The sequence below is a fragment of the Lycorma delicatula genome, chromosome 10 (genome assembly GCF_047948215.1).
Source record: "Lycorma delicatula isolate Av1 chromosome 10, ASM4794821v1, whole genome shotgun sequence".
Lineage (NCBI taxonomy): Eukaryota > Metazoa > Arthropoda > Insecta > Hemiptera > Fulgoridae > Lycorma > Lycorma delicatula.
In genome coordinates, this window is record NC_134464.1 from 71,178,626 (window position 1) to 71,200,400 (window position 21,775).

The following is a 21,775-nucleotide window of genomic DNA, read 5'->3' on the forward strand; positions in this document are numbered from 1 at the left end:
GAAAACACTGTTTTCTTTTAGTACCGTTATAAAGAATTTACTTTTCTTATGAGCAGAACCACATTTTAACAACTTACCAGAAACAGAGGTTGATATTAATTTTCTTGACTTCAAATTATAAAAATAACCTCAATGCATCTAATATAGTAACAGAAGCCTGAGTGGAAGTCAAAGATTACTTAACAATAAAACAAGTACAACCAAACTAAAATTTTCTAGAATTTTTTCTCCAAACTACCAAACATAAATGAAATTTGCAATTTTATTCAAATAATTAACTAAAATAAATTCACTGAATGTATCACAGAATTTTGATTAGGAAATTCGCTCAGGGAACAAATAATTTTGTTTCTTTATATAAAACAATAGAATATAGCAAATTATTATTTTTTTTCTATAAAAAGCAAACTCGAAAAAATCTGCCAAGAGATCAATAAAATTGCAATGTCAGAGTTGATCAGACATAATATCATATTTCTCCATAGGTAAATAACATTGGTGAACAACATTCAGAAGTAAAACAGTTAATTAAAAAAAAAATTAAACTGGCCAGTCAACATGCTGGGCTTCTCACTCCAGTATTTCAACTTCCAGAATTGGTCAATGATTTAAAGTCGTAAATAAATTAACATATAATTTTTAATCTATGGCAGTCTTCATAATAGTTTTTTAAAATCATATTTTTTCATGAAATTATTTTTTTTACCTTAACGCCCTCTGTAAAAAAAAAAAAAAAGTCTTATAATAGCATAAATAATTTTTTTATTGTTTTAATAATAAAACAATGAAAACACTACTCACTGAATGCTTTAGCTGCTTAGACCATTTAATGAAAATGTAATAAACAAGAATTTGCCATACTAAATGTAAAACTATGCAGATACAATCAATCTATAGAATTTACAGTTTTCCTAAACAATTATTACTGGTTTTTAAATTCTCTGTTTAGAAAAGGATTATGAAATACTAGAAAATCATGCATTGTAATTGTGTAAACAACTACACTGAAATATATTTTACGATATTGTAACAAGACAGGTATAGCGGCGAGCCTGAGTAATGGATTCCTACCACTTATTATGAAAGTAATAGAAAGTATAATAATTGAAGTATCCAGAAAGGGACAAAAAGGAGAACCCTTTTTGTAAAGAATAGGTCCGTTTAACAATCATCCTTTGTTATACTGCTCGCTGACACAATGAACAAATATTTCTACAAAAAGAAAAGCTACCGAGCCTGGTTATAGAATCCATGAAAACAAACAGGCTTGTCTATCATTCTCAAGCTTCAAGTTGGGTCCGGTCCGGCAGGTAAAGAGGCTAGCAGTATAAATAGCACAGTAAAACCAGCTAAAAATGAGTTCTATTAGAACCAGTCTGTGAGACATTACGGCATCAGTCCCACAAGGGCAGTTCTGAGAGGCTGAGAGCTGTGTGGGTTTTGCAGAGTTCTGCGAACCAATCCAGCAAGGAGAGTCTTGAATTAAGTTCGATACAAATAAGATGATACCATGAGTAATTCCAGTAAACAAGAAATACTATCGGTGAGTTACACTAAAACTATAAGTGTATAAGTGAAAGAAGTAATGCAATAAATTTCATTCATAAATTGTTAGGGTGGACAACAAAGGTATTTCCAAGTGAACTTTATACAATTGTTTGTTAATATAAGACTTAAGGTTAAAAAGGGTTAAAATTAGCGGTCTCTTTTGTTAATGGTTTAAATTCTGGTCTTCTTTTTACTTATATACCTGGAATAAATTTTGAATGATTGTTTATTTTTAAACTTTTAAAATTAAAAATTTTAATTAAAAATTAAATTTTTTTTTTTGTCTTTGTGTAATCTGTATTTATTATTTACTATTGACCACTATTTGATGTGTATTATTTTTATTGTTATTCTTTGTTGATTATGTTATATATTATATGATGTTTTTATGTCATTTACTGTTTTTATTATGTAATGTATTATGTTATGTATTAATTGTTTGGTTTGTTATTATTGACATGAAATATTATTATCGTTTACTACTATTATTAGTATTATCTTAATTATTATTGTGGTTGTAATTACTATATTATTATTTGTGTTCATTAATTGTCACTTATTATTATTGTTGTTATTATTATTAATTTGTGTGGTTGTAATTATGAACATTTTAAACCAATGAACTGTAATTATATAAACATTCTAAATTGTCAACATCGTAATATCCTGATCGAGCTGTGGAACATGTGACAATATGTAGAATTTATAATGGTAATAGAATATTTGTATTTTTTTTCAACAGTTAACTTTTTTAATAGTAAAACGATATTTATTTTCTGAATACGCATCACAATTACTTAATATTCAAAATCGTAATTTTAGTTCTTTAGAGAAAGCAACACTCAGTGATTGCCAACATTTAAAATGTACTAGACATGAACTACTGAGTGATAAAATTGTAGTAAAAATATAATTTTAAATTTATGTTTAGGCCATTAAACTAAATGTTATAATTCAAAATTATTGTAAAAGTAAATATACAAAATGCTATTCTAGAATGCAGGAGAAAATGTGAGCTTCAGAAATTTTGAACAATTTCAGTTTTAAGAAATTTTGATTTTTGTGTGACCTTCACATTTGAATTTTATTTATCTCAACTTGCAACACTGCCAACTCAATTAGTGACTTTTCTGTTTATTGTCGCACACAAGAAAGTAAAATATAAATATGTATAGTATTTACATAATATTTTTTTTTTGTGGATATTTAGTTGTAAATTCTGTTTTCCAATTAAAGACTGTTGATATAACATGAAAAAACACAGAAAGGGAACTGAAGAAATTATGGCTAACATGTAAAAATTTTTCTGAAAATTTGGTCAGCAATCCTAATGTAATAATTTAAATATCTGACAAGTATAAAAACTGACTGATAAAACTTATGGCACAGGAAGAACAACTGTTGTATAGAACAAAAAATGAATGTTCAATAATATTGTTGAATTTAAAACAGATTGTCCAGTTTTTGAAAAATACAAGGAAATGCTGCTAAAGAGAAAGTAAAGTTACAGGATTAGAACTTATTTACACATTTATTTTGTTAAATGTACAGTACAATGTTCAATTTAAACTTTTAATGCTGGTAAATATTACTGAAAAATTTAGAGCTGACCAGAAAGAAAAACTCAAAACAGAAAAACAATTGTTCCTGTGTATTCAGAATAGTTTTAGGTGTAGCAAGTGTAATGATGGAAGATAATTTTGCTACTAGCATCTCAATGTTGGTAGCTCTACATAAAAGTAGTAGTTTTTTTTAGTAACCATACATTTTTCCTGAGGCTAAGACCCCTGGTTTATGGTTGTTATTCTGAATTACTAAATTTCTGACCACTTCTGCAATTGGCAGCATTCAACATGTTAATGTTTGTGGAGATGCCACTACAAGTATACAATGCACCATTGAGCCAATTCACAACTGATTTTACCATATGCTTCGGGTTTTGAACCTACTGAAAAATGATGCTGTAAAGAATACCTGGCAAACACACAAATGAAATACAAGTATTTGAGAAGCCAGATGCTGCCACATCTATGTGACAATCTAACGGAAAAAGATTAATGTTTTTCAAATACTGGTTTTGATTATTATTAAATATATTATTCATTTTCATAGTTATTTAACAATAACAAATTACCTGTCATAACTAAAATAAACAACAATTTTTATAACTCTCAGTTTTGTAATATCCTGATCCCTGTAGGGGAAGATGCCTTGTGACTATCCCAGTCACCACACCAGTCCTAGCCTGATAGGCTTTACCAGAAGTTGTCTTTTAGACCCCATAAATTTGATTACATATCACAGCCATCACTTTGGCTTCTGTCAAACATTGGCAGACATTTCTATCAATGTATTTACTCAACTTTACTGTCATGTTAGTATCAGGCTTTTTCCAATCTCATTCATCTACTCTATATTCTACTCATCTCTATATTCTACTCTATATTATCTCTATATTCTACTCATCTACTCTATTTGTAGCCCTTTCCACTAACTGATTAACAGTTTTGTGAAAGCACGATCCCACACCTACCTAACACCAAAGAACACAAAATAGCCATTGTCCATAACTAAATTTCAAGCAAAACAGATACTATCAAATATTTATTTTTTAAGTCTACTATAAACATCTAAATTTTATTCTCTTATCTCTTAAACAAGTGTTGATTGTAATGATGACAATTTTGTCCTGCAGATATCAAATCTACTTCTTAATTTGTCAAAGAAATTTAATTATCAAATTTTAAAAAGAAGCTAACAGTAGCTCTCGCTCATCAGTTCGCTTTCAGGAGTGAGGTCAGTGCCTTTAACCTTTTGCACTGCAGTTCTAACACAATCTACCTCTATCCTGAAAATGAATAGCTCAACTAACCAGGGCTAGATGCCAAAATGCCTATCTTGGTGAAGTAAATCTCAAACCCCTAGCTACTTTTATCTACTAGAGAATCAAACCCCTTCAACCATCCTCTGCAGGACCAAAAACCAAAGGAAGCCAGCAACTACATTCCATTCCCTTTAGGTTTTCAAACTGACTTGCAAATCTAAATCAGAATTAATTCTTGCAAGTTCTCTAACTATTCTAGTATGTTCAGCTTTGTAGTTTGGGCAGACATACAGGACATGGTGTACAATGTCATCAACTCTATGCTCTGGACATAGACCTCAACCAATCAAGCCAAACCTGACCAACCTTTTCCTAAAAACACAATTTCCAGAAAGAAACTGAGTAATAAGCCATTTGGGAACTTTGACCAAGTTAATTTTATAACACCTGAAACAGTCAAGGCATAAATCAATGAACCTTAAAATACTAAAAAAATGCTACTTACTTATGTATTATGAGTTTTCATATGGGGTGTAAACTGAGAAAGGTTCAAAAATCTTCGATCACATATAGGACACTGATACCGAGTTGGTGGATGTGGTGAATAATCTGGGTCATCATCATCAGTCCCCTTTTTTTTAAAATTATAAGGTACACTTTTAACTTTGCGGTTGTAGTGATTAATCCTGTAAGATCATGCAAAAAATGGATTAATTTTCATACCTACATTTAATTAATTGTAAATTGTATCAAAACTCCAAGTAACTAAAAATAATTTTTTTTTCAATTTCAGTATAGTGACCTATACAGATGTAAAATAATACATACTTTAATGAGACGTATAAGATGAATAAACGATATGTAAAAAATAACACTATGTCCTTGTCATGTATTAAACCCTATTAATGCTAATCACTACAGCAACTGGCCACCCAATAATCAAGTTATTCAATGAACAGTTACTTTTAACTGAATTTAAATGCCTGTATTGAGAGTATATATTGATAATTGGATTTCAATTAACGGCACCATCTCGGAAATAGTTTGCCAGCCACTAAACAAAACCAGTTGCTAAATTTTTTGGCAATTAATTTAATTGTGTGCTTTAAATTAATACAAAATAAAATACATTGTATACTGTCCCCACAATGTAAATTTTCCCCATGTTAGCTCTCATAAATCTTACATTAAGGTACCACTTTATAATTATGTTACACAAATAAAATAGCTATGTTTACTGTTTAATAAGCATTATAAGTAAATAAGTTACATAAACTGTAATCTATTCAGAAGACCGATACCACATCACTTTTTTTAATAAGAAATTCGTACAATTCTTTAAACTATAATAATTGTTACCTACTACCTGGTACTAATTATTAAAACGAGATAATGCTACTTATAGCTACAAAATTTTCTTTTCATACTAAACTATGATTTTTTTTTTTTTTGTTTGTGGGCGAAAAAGGCCTGGGCGTTATCATCGCCCGGTAGTTATTAGTAAAACAATTATGATGATGGTTCATCTAATGTGAAATAAACTAACTAATTCAATATATAATACAAAGTAATAAGACTACACATACATATCCAAGAGTCAAGATGGGAGGTTAAAGACATGGAGATTTAAAACATATAATAGCAATAACTGTCAGCATAAGTCTATATATTAACAATATTTTCACTGATGATGCTGATAAGAAAACTGTTTATAATATGACCAGTTTCCAAAATTTATTTTCTTGGTTTGGGAAGGGAATCATTATATGCTTTTCAAGGATACAGGGCCCTGATGACTAATTAGATTAATTAACAAAAGTAAAATACAATGAAATTTAAATTAACTCCAACATATTGAAAAGCCATTCAAAAATTAAAAATGACTGAACAGTTCAAATTCGGCAAATTGTAACTTTTAAAATATTATAACTATTAAAATATTATCACTTAAAAAATTATACTTACGTCCGTTGCTCTTTTCCCAAAACAGAACTTTTTAGTACTGAATTACTTTCTGGTGCAACAGTAATATATTTTTTTGAATTTAAGTTGCCAAAGGAAGCTGGTACAAGTAGATGTGTATTATTCACTAATAATGACTTCAATAAAGTTTCGCCAGAAACTGCATCGCTAATAGCAACAGTATTGTTACTGACCCCAGTAGAAAAATTAGAAGTAGATGGCTTTCTAATAATAGAAGGAACAAATTTATTCCCAGATGAATGTACTTCCATAGTTTTTGTTGTTGGATTTAATTTTGGCAGTATAAATCTTTGAGAAGATCTACTTCCATCGGACAAAATTTCTTTAAAACCGTATGTGGTAATGGTAGGATTTTTTTGGTTCGACATCAAATATGGAATAACTGTATTTTTTGGTTTTTTTACATCACTAATAATCTGAATTTCTGGCGATTTACTAAGATCTTTCAGTTCTTTCCTGGAATTAAGAATTTCCAACAATTTTTCACTACCTTTTATCGAATCTTCATGTTTCAGTTCTTTCCTGCTATTAAGAATTCCCAATAATTTTTCATTACCTTTTATTAATTCTGTAATCTTATTGATATTATTATAGATATCAACATTATTACTATTATTATTTTTTACAAAATTGTCATTTTCATTAAAAGCTTTTAATAAAACATCATCCATCTGAGGACCAACAATTAATTCTTCCTGAGACTGAATAAGTGTATGAATTGTAGGATCTGATCTTTCATTACTTATATTCAATAATTCTTCACATACATCCAATTTTTCTTTCTTTACTTTCTTCACATTAAGAAATGAAAATAAAAAAATACATAAATTATTAATAGACATAAATTATAAATACACTTAATAATAAATAATTTTTTTTTATTCAACATGGGTGGTTCAATAATCAGGTTTTTTATGCAGTTATTTTTTATCCATCATTATCATAAGGACAGTGATGCTATTTTATAAACTGATAGAAGTAATCAACTTATCTGTTTACGAAGTTATGCTACAATTATGGTAAAAAACTGTGAATTTTATACAAAAAGTAGTGAGAAAACTATTTAAAATCTAAAACTAGATAACTGTGTATTTCTACATAACAATAACAGTTGATTATCATCAGCAAATACCGAAGAACTGCTATTAAAAAAAAATTATAAATTCATTTTTAGTTTTTTTTTTTTTAAAAGTATATTATATATATATGTATATTTAAAACCTTGTCAAAATTCAAAAACTTCATCAACGTACTGACCACTGTACCAAATTACCTAAAACAACAATCTATCCACACCTTATATACATTGTGACTAACAATAAAACCTCATATTTTGAGGTATTATGCTTAATTTAGTATCCGTTATATTTTTTTATTATCATTCCAACTGGCATTGAATTACATTGTTCAAGTATTGTGGTTATTATAGCTTATATTGCTAAATTTTTAGTTTTTATCTTTTTTTGTTTTTGTTTGAAGTAATTTTGGAATTTTGCACCGACTTATGATGCGGGATCCTGCAAAAGTAAGGTTTTGGTATTAGTTTTTAGGTTCTGTTACTGCGTTTGGTGATTATATTGTTGTTTTATATATATATATATATGATGATGACTGCTTGCAATGAAATTGGCAATTTTTTGGATTTTAAATTAGTTTTTGTAAATTGTTTTTAGCTGTTTTAAGATTGGAAAAAAACTGTTTTACCTGTTTCTACAAACAATTTAATTTAATTAATTTCTTACTTGAAAATCTTTATAAATTTACTGTGAAAATTTACTTATTAAGTAAATCACAAAACAAGAAAATTGTTTTGCGATAAAGGAAAGTCAGATCCCACTTCAATTTACAAAAATCATTACAATATGTGCAAATTTCATACATTCTAATTCTGTACTTATAATGTTTTTTATATTATATGAGGTATGATTGGAAAGTTTTAAGACAGGTGCCACTTCTACTCAATAGGAGGGCGAAAGAAGACATCTGTGGGTGTATACAGGGAAAATTGCTTTGCCCTGGAAATTTCCTTAAAACATCACCGCAATATCTTTGTTCAGTAGAGAGTGGGATCCTGGTGAATGAAGAAATGTTTCTGTTATCAGATTATTGATTTCACAAAATGGATGAAAAACTAAACAACCAGTTTGTGTCAAATTTTGTTTGAAAACAGGAAATCAGCTTCAGAGATTTATGAACTTTTAAACACAGCTTTCAGAAACAAATTCTGAGCTGATAAAATGTTTTTATCTGGTTCAGCAGATTTAAAGATAGCTTCAGACTTACAATTAGGGAGATGGCAGATGAACTGAATTTATGTTTCTTTGTAGTTCAGTCAATTTCCACTGAAGTTGAACATGTGTCGAGTGTCTGTCAAATTCATTCTGAAATTGTTGTCAGACCAGCAGAAACAATACTAACTTGAAGTATCCCAAAAACTGATTAATCAGGCCGAAACTGACCCAGATTTATTAAATAGGGTAACTGCAGGTAACAAATCATGAGTTTACAAAGGCACAATCATCGCAATGGAAGCGTCCAAAAGTTCACCACAACCAAATGGCGCGACAAAGTTGGTCGAATGTGAAGACAATGTTGGTGGTTTTCTTCGATTCTACGGATGTTGTGGAAACAAATTTGTCCCTAGGGAGCAGACAGTCAACCAGAAATACTATAAAATGTTGCCTCAGCATCTGCATGAAAATGTGCGGAGGAAAAAGCCTGTATTCTGGTGAGATAAGAATTAGGTCTTCCAAAATGACAACACACCAGCTCATTGTGTAGCATTCTTGATCACGGAATAATTGGTCAAATTCTTGTGCTTCTTCAACCCATCTATTATTCCCCTGCCAACTTCTACCTGTTTCCTATATTGAAATTTTCACTGAAAGGAAACAAATTTGATTCAACTGAAGATATCCAGACAAATACGGAGAGGCTTCTTAACATTTTTAAGAAAATTTCTAGGAATGCTTCCAAAAGTGGAAACACCATTGGAATTGGTGTATTCAGTCAGAAGGGGACTACTTTGAAGGAATTTTATCACAATAGCCTGTAAATATTGCCATTTTGAAATTAGAAGCCTTGTCTTAAAACTTTCCAATCCAACAACATATACATTTATGTTAATTCAAAAAAATAATTCATAATAACAGGGAAGGGGGCAAATGTAAATATTTTACTAAAATATAGAACAAATTTCATTCAGTTGAAATTGAACTTCTTTGTCAGTTTTATTAAAATCATATTCCTGGTAAATAAAACACAGATAGGGAAGTTAAATTCAATAAACAATCTATCAATAAACAAAAAGCTAAATTTTATCAGAATACATGTAAGCAAATATTAATTTTCATCACAGTTAATTCTGTGCTGGTTATGAGGCATTCATATTTTCAATAAATGTGGGGCCAAAAAGAAGCCAGACTAATTGAGTCTTTTCTTAATCCTGGAAGCAAAAATTCCTTAACAAAAAAAAAAAAAAAATGAAAAAATCATCATCATCATCATCTTTTGTTTAATTGATATAGTCCAAGGAAGAAAAATGCAAATGAATTTACTTTTCACTATTAAGTTTCTCACTGACATCTTTAGAAAAAAAATTTTTTTTTTTTTTTAGAAAAAACATTTTTTATATTGTATTAAGTAGGTGGGAATTCTCTTTACACTGTAATAAATCCAGTTTAATCAGGATATACTGCTGCCAATCCTCGCCACTGATATTGCTCAATGTTGTTGGAAAAGGTGAAGAAGATAAGCTGTGATGAGGATCATCCGGTCGGTGTGTTCAATTGTGGTGAGATGACCTTACCCATAGTCAAGTATTGAATGATAGCAGATACGAGTGTTTATTGTCAAAGGGTGTTTGTTAGCTTGTATTTAGGTCAACGAATATCCACACATTAGTATAACATTAGAGAAAATTATGAATGACTTTTTTGTGCATTTTGAGAAATTGTCCCCATCACGGCAAACGTTACTGACATGAGAGAAGAAGGCTTCTACAATAGGAAGTGTTCTTGATGCCCAACGCAGTGGCAGGCCAAGCACTCGAGCTGAGATGTGTGCTGCTGTGGATCGATTCAATGATCACAAATGAAATCAATACGTAAACATTCTGCAATTAGGCATTCCAAGATCAACAATGTGAGACCATATGTGGAGGGACTTGAAAGTTAGTTTTCGTCCAGCCACAGTTGATGAGCTGGGTGTCAGTGAATTGGACTGATATATTTATGCATGTCACTTATTGCTTCAACGCTTTCCAAGAGAAAACAATAAAAAGAACGTTCTTAGGCAAGTGTGTGATTAATTCAAACTCTCATAACTAAAATGTTTTTTCTGGGCGAACGACAATCGTCACTTTTTTCAGGAAATCGAACACCATCTGCTTCATGTTATGATTTGGGCTGGGCTGGGATGACAGCTGAACATCTTAGTCCTTATATTTTTGATGGCGCAGTTAATTAACACAGTTTTCTGAGAATGATCGACAAGAGGTTGCTACCAGAATTAATGACAAATGGGATACTGACATCATTACTTTTCAGCAAGACATATTATACATTATATTACTACACATTACTCCAGCGCATTTTGTTATGAATGCCCACACATGCCTCAACAAATTTTTCAAATCACTGGATCAGACATGGGTCAGAAGAGTTAGCAGCTCCATTGCCTTGCCCAGCAAGAAGCACTGACCTCACCACACCTGACAATGCACTTTTGACTTATGTAAAAGAAGAGATCTGTAAATGCTGATACATCAACAACGAGCAGCTCCAAGATGCTGTTCAGTCAGCATTTGAAATGATCACAACTGATATACTGTTGTATATGAACAACCAGACATAGAGGTGCATACAACTGAACTTTGAACATGGTGGAACCAGGTTTCTAGATCACAGAAGTTTTGAATCGATAAAAGACAAGCTTCACCTATCCTAATAATTACTAGCGTAAAGGGGCTTCCTGTCCATCCTGTAATTTAAATTTTCAACATTTTTAACTGAAAAATCCAAAACTACTACAATATGCTGAAATTCACTTCGTCCTGAAGGTAGAATGGAATATGTTTTATGTAATAATTGTTAGAATATTCCAATATTTCAACTGTTTCAACAAATGAGAGAACGCAATCTCAAGCAAACTTGAGCACTCAAGAAACAGATCACAAAGTTTGTTGAGCCATGGATAATAATTTTTTTAACAAAATAATTTTTATTACTTGTTTATACACATTTACTTCTAATACTTTTTTTTTATTTTAAGGGTTGTTAACTACTGTTGGTAATTACCAACAGCAATCAGTGAAACTGCATCCAGTTACCTTTAATAATCCCAATTTATCCTTGTCCATTTTATTTACTTCCACAAAGGGGTGCCAAAGAGAATGAAATCTATGAGATAAAAGGAAGTGATGTAACAATTATACTGAATGTAAACATTTGGGTAAAAGTTGGCTTTTAAGTAATGAAAGTGGTTCAATAATCTTTCAGCTCACTAAAAACTTACCGCTTTCATAATAGTATTGATTATCAGAGTTTACTTAAATCTATCATAAACTGTAAAGTAATAAATATGAAATAACTATTTAAAAATAAATTAAACAATACATTTTACTACTGAAAAACATTAGTAGAATAAAAATGATGCAAAAGATTAAAATAACATGAAAAATTACATAGTGACAAACTACATGAAAAATTATGTAGTGACATTCATATGTTTCTCACCAACAGAAAGTATTCTAATGCAACAACAAAACAGTACTAACTTTATTTGGGTTTAAAACGTTTTTCTGTATAACTGAAACAGATCTGATATATTTGGTTGCATTAATAAAAAATTATTTACAAAATGTGCAGTTTTCTACAGAATTATTAATGTAAAATATTACTGCAGCTATTTGATATACATCTGACAACATTAAATGAATTTTTTATGTTTTTATAAATCCAAGAATAAATCATACATATATATAATATATTGTCAGAATGTTTTAAAAAAGTAGTTATATGCATTATATACATTGACAATAATTTATAAATAGCTCACGTACTAACAATAATAGGCAAAAATATTTACATGGCCTAAAAATCAGAAAAGGTCAGTAATCGTTATAAAGTAAACAAGAAAAATTGGATACCATGCAATAGAGAAGGATGAACTTACTTTTACAAAAAGCAAATCCAGATATAACTTTTGTTATGAATACACCAAAGCAGACTCATTTTCATTCATACTAGATTTAATTTTAAATACCTATATCTGGATGCATTATAATAATAAGTATCATTCAGTTTAAAAGAGTGCACCCAATTTACAAATAAATAAAAAAATATCACGTTAGAAAATTAAATAAGTAATGAAAAAATAAAAATCACTAATCTGATTGAGAAATATTCACTTTCTTCATTAAAATTTAAAAATTGTGGTAAAACATATAAACCACAAACAAATTGTAACATAATAAAAATTTGGCCTATATGAGTGCTGTATTATGATAAAAATATTCATGATTTGATTTACATTCTTCAAAGTAAATGGAATAAAAAACCATAATATATTGTGCACATAATAAACAAGAAGGATCCATTTTGTCTACAGATCAATTCGTGTAGCAATAGACATTTTAAGTAATAAATTATTTTTAATTCTGTTCACTAAATAACAGGATAATTAAATTACAAGATAAAAACAGGTACACTACTCTTTTAAGTAATAGAAATATTTAATTACCTTCACTAACTCTACTGTCATTTTTGAGAGATCTTCATCATTAATTGATTCTGCTATCCCTATATTACCCAATTCATCTTTAATGTTTATTGATTTTTTACCATCAATTAATGACTCTTTACAATCAGGAATTTCTGCAAGAGACTGCCAATCATTTACATTTTCATCTTCTGAATTATAATCATCATTTCGATCATTTGGTGAGTTCTGAGCCTCCTTGATTATGCTCACATAATTATTCTTTAATAATTCAGGTTGATTATTTAATGAAATAAATTGATTTTGACTGTTATTCATCTGAGCATCATTAACAGATATATTTTGCACATGGACATTTAAATTTGTACTCTGATTTTGGCAAGGTAGTCCTATTTGGTTATTTAATAAAACCCACTGATTGTTTACTGGCTGATTCTGGTTATTCATTAATATAATTTGGTGCTGGTTATTAGAAACTGTACTTTGATTTTGAAAAGTCATTCCCAGTTGTTGCCTACTTATATTCAAATCTTGATTCTGAACCATCAGCCCAAGTGGCTGATTATTATTTACAATCGTACTCTGATTCTGAAGTTTCAGTGTTGGTTGACTGTTTACAACCATCAATTGTTGTTGTGAAGGAGGTTCAACATTATTAACTCCTTTGCCATTTTCCTGTAATGAAAACAAAAATTAATTCACAAAAAAACAAAATTATTTCATCGAATCGTATTATATAATAAATCTTTGATAATTTAATAAACTTAAAGCATGTAAAATAAAATATTTTCAGATTCGCTCTTACTTAAAATTGACCACAGAAAAACAAAGCTCATATGAAAAACTCATCTAAAAAATGCAGAAAATGAGAAAAACCTGCAATTCATAAAAGTAATAAAATAAAAGCTAAGAAATGATATTTACCAAAATAAGAATAATTATAAAATAAAAGAGTTAAGACATCCAAGACTCTCTTGAACTGAAAAATATTTTGTTTCCACAGTTGCTACTTTTTAAATTTTTTTTACATTAACACTTGTTGAGCAGCTTGATAAAACAATGATAACACTTTAAAATTACTAAATGTTAATGGGTCTCTCTTTTCAATTGAGCTTAGTTCTTATTCAATAGAGTATCAGTAATATTATTAATGGTGTCTATCTTAAAAAGGTGGTTAAAAAACCAATTACATGTGTAATTAAATAATATATTTAATATGTTGTGTTATCATGTTGTTTTTCTGTCAAATTTAGTGTAGGTTTCATTCTGTCCAGGATTGGTTTTTATGAACTGTAGGTAAAATTTGAATGTTGTAGTTCTGTACTGTTCTGTTAACAACAGATTACAAAAAGACATTAACCACAACAAAGCAAATTTAACAAACACAATTATACGAGCACCATTACTGTTTCATATTTAATATTTTCTATATTTTTGAGTTATTTTAGGGATGACAAAATATATTTAATAATTTTTCTTTATGTTACAGAGTGTTATTGAAAATTGATATACATGGAGTGTACTGACGATACCAATAAATCAATTCATTTCTTTAACACACATGCAAAACTAAAATCTAAAAAAAGAAATACACCCATAGAGTAAAAACTCAATTTAATAACCCTAGAACTGTGACCTCTCAGTTTCTGGAAGTTTGCTTCTTAAATGGCACTGTCAAAAATTTCACAGTTACATACCTGTTTACAGTAATTAATATTTTCATCACTAATTAATATTTTTTTTGTTGTTTTTGTTTTGTATCCATCAAGAGCACACATTCTGTTCTTTCTTTTAAATGTCAACAGTTTTCGATAATAAAATTTTACAAGTTATCACACAGCTGAAAAACTGCTGACTGTTTAAGCCATTGCACAGTCTTTCTAAACAAGCTTTATTTATTTATTTTCAAAGCAACAGTAAACTTATGATATATTACAGTTTCTTTAAAATATGGATGAATTTTGTAGTGTATGAAAAATACAAAGTTTGACTGGGATTCAAATCGAAGACTTTCCAGATGAAAGGCAGACACTGCTTTTCACTACACACTTCAACTAAAATGAATTTTAATAAAACCCAGTTATTTTCAAGAGAGAAGATTAGATTAAAAAAAAAGAATATTAACACAATTCACGCAAAATACAGTCTGTCATCGCCGAAATAAAGGATCACCATATCTACGGTTAACTAGGAGGTATTCATAAATTATTGAACATAAAAACTTTATTAGTATTTAATAACTTACATCAGTGGTTGATAAAGGCTCTGCTTCACATAATATTTTATAATGACATTTATTCAACGTTGCTTCAAAGGTTTTTTGGGTCTGTATGCAACGTTCTTGAAAGTTATCAATATTTTCCAGTTCAAAAGCACAGTTACCACATATCTTTAATGGAATTTTATCACCATCATACAGCTGAAATCAAAAATAAAAACACAAATATATAAATAAAATATAATATAAATACATAGCCTATTGAATACTAAAATATATTGCGATATCAAGATAAGTGTACACAATAAATAAGAAAGCATGGTACATGAAATATATAGATATACAAAACGTCCCTTCCAATACTTACGAATTATAACAAGTGCTGTCATAAATTGTGTGACACTGAGGAGCAAAATGATTTGAAATTTCCCTTTTTTGAGACAGATTATTATTATTTCAAATATACTGATATATTATCAGATCTGCTTGGTTTTATAGCACTTGTATAGCTATTATTAAAAAAGGATTTAAATATCCTTAAATAAACCAAATTTAAATTTTATTTTATATATTTTTTTATATATTTGATTTAAATAAACCAAATGTTTGAATGTGCACCTGTTGTTTCAATTAATAAACTTAAAAAAGAATATGAGAAAAAATTGTTCTAATATTAAGTAATTGTTCATATGAAAAGTATGTCATCTAATAAAACACCAAGATGTTTTGCAATATATGGATTTATATAACTGCATTTTATACTTTATATAAGTGAATTATATGCAGCAATTCGCGTTCATCTTAAAATGAGGATCTACATTTTATATTTCTTTATGTATTCTTATCAAAAGATTAAATTTCAATTATGTGCTTATGGTTGGTAGCATATATCTAATTGTGAACATTTCCTCTGATGCTGTAGTAAGTTTATTCATCAGTATGAAATGAAATTTATTCATTCAGTACGTAAACTGAATGATTTGCTGATCATAGAAAGGGATCATATAAAATGTTTTATCAGTTTTTCTTAATTTTTTCAAATACTTAAGAAAACACGGACAATAACAGAATGTACCAATAATTTTGTAAATCAAGTGCTGACCCTTTCATAAAGAAGGGAATAACAAAAGTCTTAAGGAGACCTAGGAAACTGGTGAAAGATTTATTAGTTACATTTGTAAGAGGGACATCAAAAACTTTGTTTAAAATATTGTAAGAATTCCATCCATTAATACCAAATTAAGTATATAGATTAAATTATACTGATTGCACTAAATACTATATTGGATACTAAGTAAAGTTCAACAATTTACATGCAGTTAATCTAACAATAATATACTAAAATATGAACACATCACAGGTAAAATATACTAGATGATCTCATGTTAAATGGTTTCCCAGTTAAACATCATCAATAAAGCAGTATTAAATTAAAACAGTACAACACCACTGAGGAAGTAACTGTATTATAGAATTGAAAAGATCTTCTGCTATAATATTTTTAATTACACAGATGAATTTGCATTCAATTACATTAAAAAGTTACTGGCCCATGAAAGTTTTATCGTGTTTTGTTTCTACTATAATTTTTTATGCTGAATTCAAAAAATGCAATCAGAATTTTCCATCACTACAGTTTTGTATGATAATATTTTTGAAGTATAACTTTTGTGAAATTATCAATATTTTTTTAGGGATAACTTATCTACAAAAAAAGATATCTAATATAATGTAGGATACAAACATAACATTATGAAGACAATATTTGTATATGCATAATGATTCCTTTACTGTAGATTTTGGCATGACAGCACAAAGCAGTCATGCAATTAATACACCAGTAATTTTTAAACATTCACAGTATATGTACGTACTGTAGTTTCATTCTGTTTTTTTTTTATTTATAGTTATTGTGTCAAGTGTGTTGTGTTATTGAATAAATATGCCAAGGAAGTGCGTAAATGATCTTCATCAAAGTTTTGACTACTTGTTAAAAAATGTTAATTATATATTGATTGTAAAATTGGAAATTAAGATAAAAACTGGATCCCTCACAACTGCCATTTATCCTATGTGAAACATTTGACAGATTGGGCTAGGGATAATCTGTACATGAGTTTTGCCAAACCATTGCTGTGGCATGTATCACTTGTGGAGCTTATTTCTGTATTAAAAACATAAAAGGAATAACTAGAAAATCCCAACTCATACTGGAACCCAAATTTACTGTTTGGTTTAAAACCACTGAATTGTGGCGAGGACTTATCTATACTGCATCCTCCAAAACATCTAACTTAAGAAAGTAAATAAGAATATGAAGTAACCCCTGGAGTTCCAAAATGATGCTACTTTTGAAACAGAATTCTCTTCCCATGAACCTCATCTGATAACCCAACATGAATTTAATGATCTTGTTTGGGATTTGAATTTGTCAAAGAAATAAGCCAGCTTTTGGTATCTAGGTTGAAAGGATGTTTTTTCTCTATCTGACACTAAAGTATTTTTCTTTCATAATCATCAGGAAGGGGTTCAAGATTTATATTCTGAAGAAACTAGTTTACTGTACTGTAACAATATTTGTGCTGTTCTGTATGCGCTTTATCATGAACATAACTCAACAGAACAGAGATTATTCATACTAGTTTTCTTCAAAAATTAGTTTAAAGGCTGTACTATTGCAATAAATTTCCTTCTGTGCCATTAGCGTATGCAGTTAACAAGAACGAATTATATTACAATATGAAAATCCGTTCTCATAGTGTAGGTTAAGATCCACGCATGGTTATACCCAAAATTACATATTTTACAATCTACGTAAGGTATTTAAGAAGAAAAAAGACAATGTGCATAATACAATATTCAAACAGAAAAATATGCAATTAGCAGGTTATAATAATAAGTTGTTTATAAAATAATGCTAACATCACATACTTCCAGTTTAAAATAAGTCCTTATTTTTTTCAAGTACGTATTTTCTTCTGAAAATAAATCGATACTGTTGCTGCTAATTGATGACGCACATAATCTACACAAATCACTCGTGCTATGCATGTTGAAAACAAACAAACCATTTACTGAAAAAAATAATATCTTAACCAACAAATGAATAACGGCGACCTAAGAGAATGTAAACGTAATGTTTCGATCTTCAATTGTTACCATCGAATAGATAAATATATCGATAATTTTTTTTTTACCTCCGGGACCACAGTTGTTAGGTATTGCTTCAGAGGATGAATAAAAGACAAGTAGCGTGTGAAAATACCATGCCTGACTGGGATTCGAATTCGGGACCTCCGGATGAAAGACCGAGACGCTATCACTCGTGCTCCGAGAACAAAAACAAGAACCAAATTGTTTTAGGATAATTTTGTTATAATAACATTATTGGACATTTTTAAGTAGTTGTTCTGAAATCTATAATTCTTATTTACATTTTTTGTAATTACTCTTTCCTTTTTGTTTTTGACTGATAAAAGTAAAACATCAATATAAAAAATATTAATGCGTTAAGTTTTTGGTAGCAATATACAAGTATAGACTGCAATATTAAAAGCAATTTAATTTATGAATTAATAGTAAGTAATAATTTAATAGTAAGTAAGTATTAATTTAATTATTAATAGTAAGTAATTATTATTATAAATTACCAGCCGCCCGAATTACCTCGGTATCACGGTTGACCGGAAAGTGAGCTTTTTTAGCAAGGAGAGCCGCTGACAAAGTCGTAAGGGCCATAACCGCTCTCAACCGGCTCATTAAGAATATATTTACCATTTGAATGTGTTTGATGGTGAATGTGTTTGCATTCCATGCGAACACAAGAAACATAAAAGTTCAGAATTAAATTCTCTAAAGGTTTTGTGTGTTAATTGCCCATTAGTAATAATATATGGGGATTCAACACTGATCTCTATATAACTGGATAGGGGATCCTTATGGCGTAAAATGCAATCAAGTGTTCAATATTGAAGTATATTCTAGTGTCTGAGAATGAGCGGCTGGGAACTAAATAAAACCATTGTATGCTTGCGCGACTATAATCATGATGATAGGATTGTTTATTTTACTCAAGTCAGATAACCAAAATAACGGTCATTTTCGCAACACAATCAGAAATTTATATACAGATCAGCGTTTATATATAGATATCAGCGTTCAAAATACAAAACCAGAACACGTCTACTGCGTCGGTTTAAAACGTGGTTTTATCCTAACTTACACTTACCTCTTCGCATGCGCAGTTACATTTTATTTAGTTCTACCATTAATTTAGTGGCGCTAGTTTATGTTTCAAATTTTACCAATTCCAATAAATGGGGTCCTCTATCCAGTTATAAAGAGATCAGTGGGATTCAAGCACAGTTCAAGGTCATAGCGCCGGCGCGGGGGTCCAGGCACCCGGGCCGCCTCAGCCTGTCTCGTGTATGACGTCACGGGCGGGGGGCCTTGAGACGGTTTAGATGTAGAGTCCTGGTCGGGTGGAAGCACATCTCAAGGCCCCATGTGATGTCATAGCAGTTGTCACCTACCGCTGATTTAAATCATATGTTTTATGTAGGTCCGATGTTAGCACAGTTCAAGGTCCCATGTAATGTCAGAGGTGAATGTTAAATCCAAATATATATATATTTTATGTAAGTCCGATGTTAGCATAGAATTTACCAATCCAAATTTCGTATTTTATTAGGACCGCTGTTAACTCAGTTGAAGGCCATATGACGTCAAAGCAGTTGTCGCCTGCACCGGACTCGAGACACTAGCACTGGCGGTTGAGATATGACCTAGATAAGACACTAACGCTCCGGCGTGTTAGAGCGGAACTTAAGTAGATAATAGCGCTAGCAGTGAGTTAGAGCGGAACTAAAGTCGTCGTCGACGTAACGTTAAATAACAATCGAAATAGTAATAGCGCGCGAAATATGATTTAGTAAATAAACGACGTTAGAGCAGATGTCGCCTGCAGCTGGGGCTCGAGATATGTTATCTAATACACAGATAAATATAAACATATCTACACAAACAATGAAAACGCAGCCGTAAATTGTATGCAGTTTATAAACTATAATGTCGGTTTAGATATTATAGATAGATATATCATACATAGTCTAACTTTACCATGGAGTCGATGATGAAATTATACAATGTAAATAAATCACGATGGGATACCGTGAGTGAGGATATAGTTTCTTTGGATATATTAATAGATGAAAATATGAATACTTAAAATACAGATTCAATTTTACCAGACGACAAATTACTCATCAGCAACAACAGAATGGAATTCTTCTGCGGAAAATACGAATTTTAAATAGGGCTATTAACATAGAAAATATAATTATCAAGCATTCCAATATCTTAGTAGCCTTCCTAGAAGCAGAAATAAGATCGATCCTGCTGTTTGGTGAATTAATACATGATATTGTACATGGATAGAAAAGGACCCGTTGCTCATGGAACGGTTTGATATAATATTTAAGCTTATTGAAACATTTCATAAGGACCATTGTTCACAAGCCATACATACACTCAACTTACATAAAGTTATACGAAAAATGCTTGTACTGTTCAGCTGCGATGAGTAATTGTTCATAAACAAAAACACGTCACACCGTATCAAAAGATTACCAAATAAGGAGCGGTATGCGATACTGCTTGTGAAAGGTGATCTACTGATTCACCCGTTGCGGTGATTGATCGCAATAGTTGGTCGTGATGCGCAACATTAGTTTGGTGCCGACAGTCAAGGTGTATCGATTGGTAGCGGTCACCAAGCGGTATCGGCTTCTTTCTTTTCCTGTTTAGCCTCCGGTAATTACCTTTCTGATAATACTTCAGAGGATGATATGTATGAGTGTAAATGAAGTGTAGTCTTGTACAGTCTCAGTTCGACCATTCCTGAGATGTGTGGTTAATTGAAACCCAACCACCAAAGAACACCGGTATCCACAATCTAGTATTAAATCCGTGTAAAAATAATTGACTTTACTAGGACTGAAACGCTGGAACTTTCGACTTCCAAATCAGCTGATTTGGGAAGACGTGTTCACCACTAGACCAACCCGATGAGTTGGCTCTGTGCTGTCTGGTATGGCACATCCGCGCTCTTATAAAAGCAATACCGTTTACGCGCCGGCATCACTAGCAAACACTAGTAAGATAACGCTCACACTTAACAACGATGGCATCCGCTAAAGATATCTATCAATTATTTAACGTCAAAAAATCTTATAACCCGACGTTAAAGCTTAGTGAACTGGAACTGAACAGGGAGTATGCTGTGTTGAAGATTAAAGAAAGTTAACTGTAGATACGGACCGAGGTTGTGGCGACTTTATCCGATAATTAAAATGAACTCGACTGCTTCTTGCCGGCGTTTTATGTCAATCAACTTACTGATTCCACATTGGAAACAATACCGGATAAAAATCTGAAAGTGGTATACAAAGGAATGTAAGCAGGAAGATATAATAATATTAAAT

At 30.4% G+C, this 21,775-nt stretch overlaps 1 protein-coding gene across 1 annotated transcript; it reads right to left on the bottom strand.

The window, feature by feature from the left end:
* Positions 1–331: 331 nt before the first annotated feature.
* Positions 332–18,391, bottom strand: LOC142331340 (uncharacterized). Its single transcript, XM_075377166.1, has 6 exons — positions 18,225–18,391; positions 15,321–15,494; positions 13,097–13,750; positions 6,338–7,146; positions 4,878–5,058; positions 332–717 (listed from the first exon to the last, which is right to left on the bottom strand). The coding sequence occupies exons 1-5, from the start codon at positions 18,342–18,344 to the stop codon at positions 4,878–4,880; spliced, it is 1,938 nt and encodes a 645-aa protein (XP_075233281.1). The 5' UTR covers positions 18,345–18,391; the 3' UTR covers positions 332–717.
* Between the last annotated feature and the right edge of the window lie 3,384 nt (positions 18,392–21,775).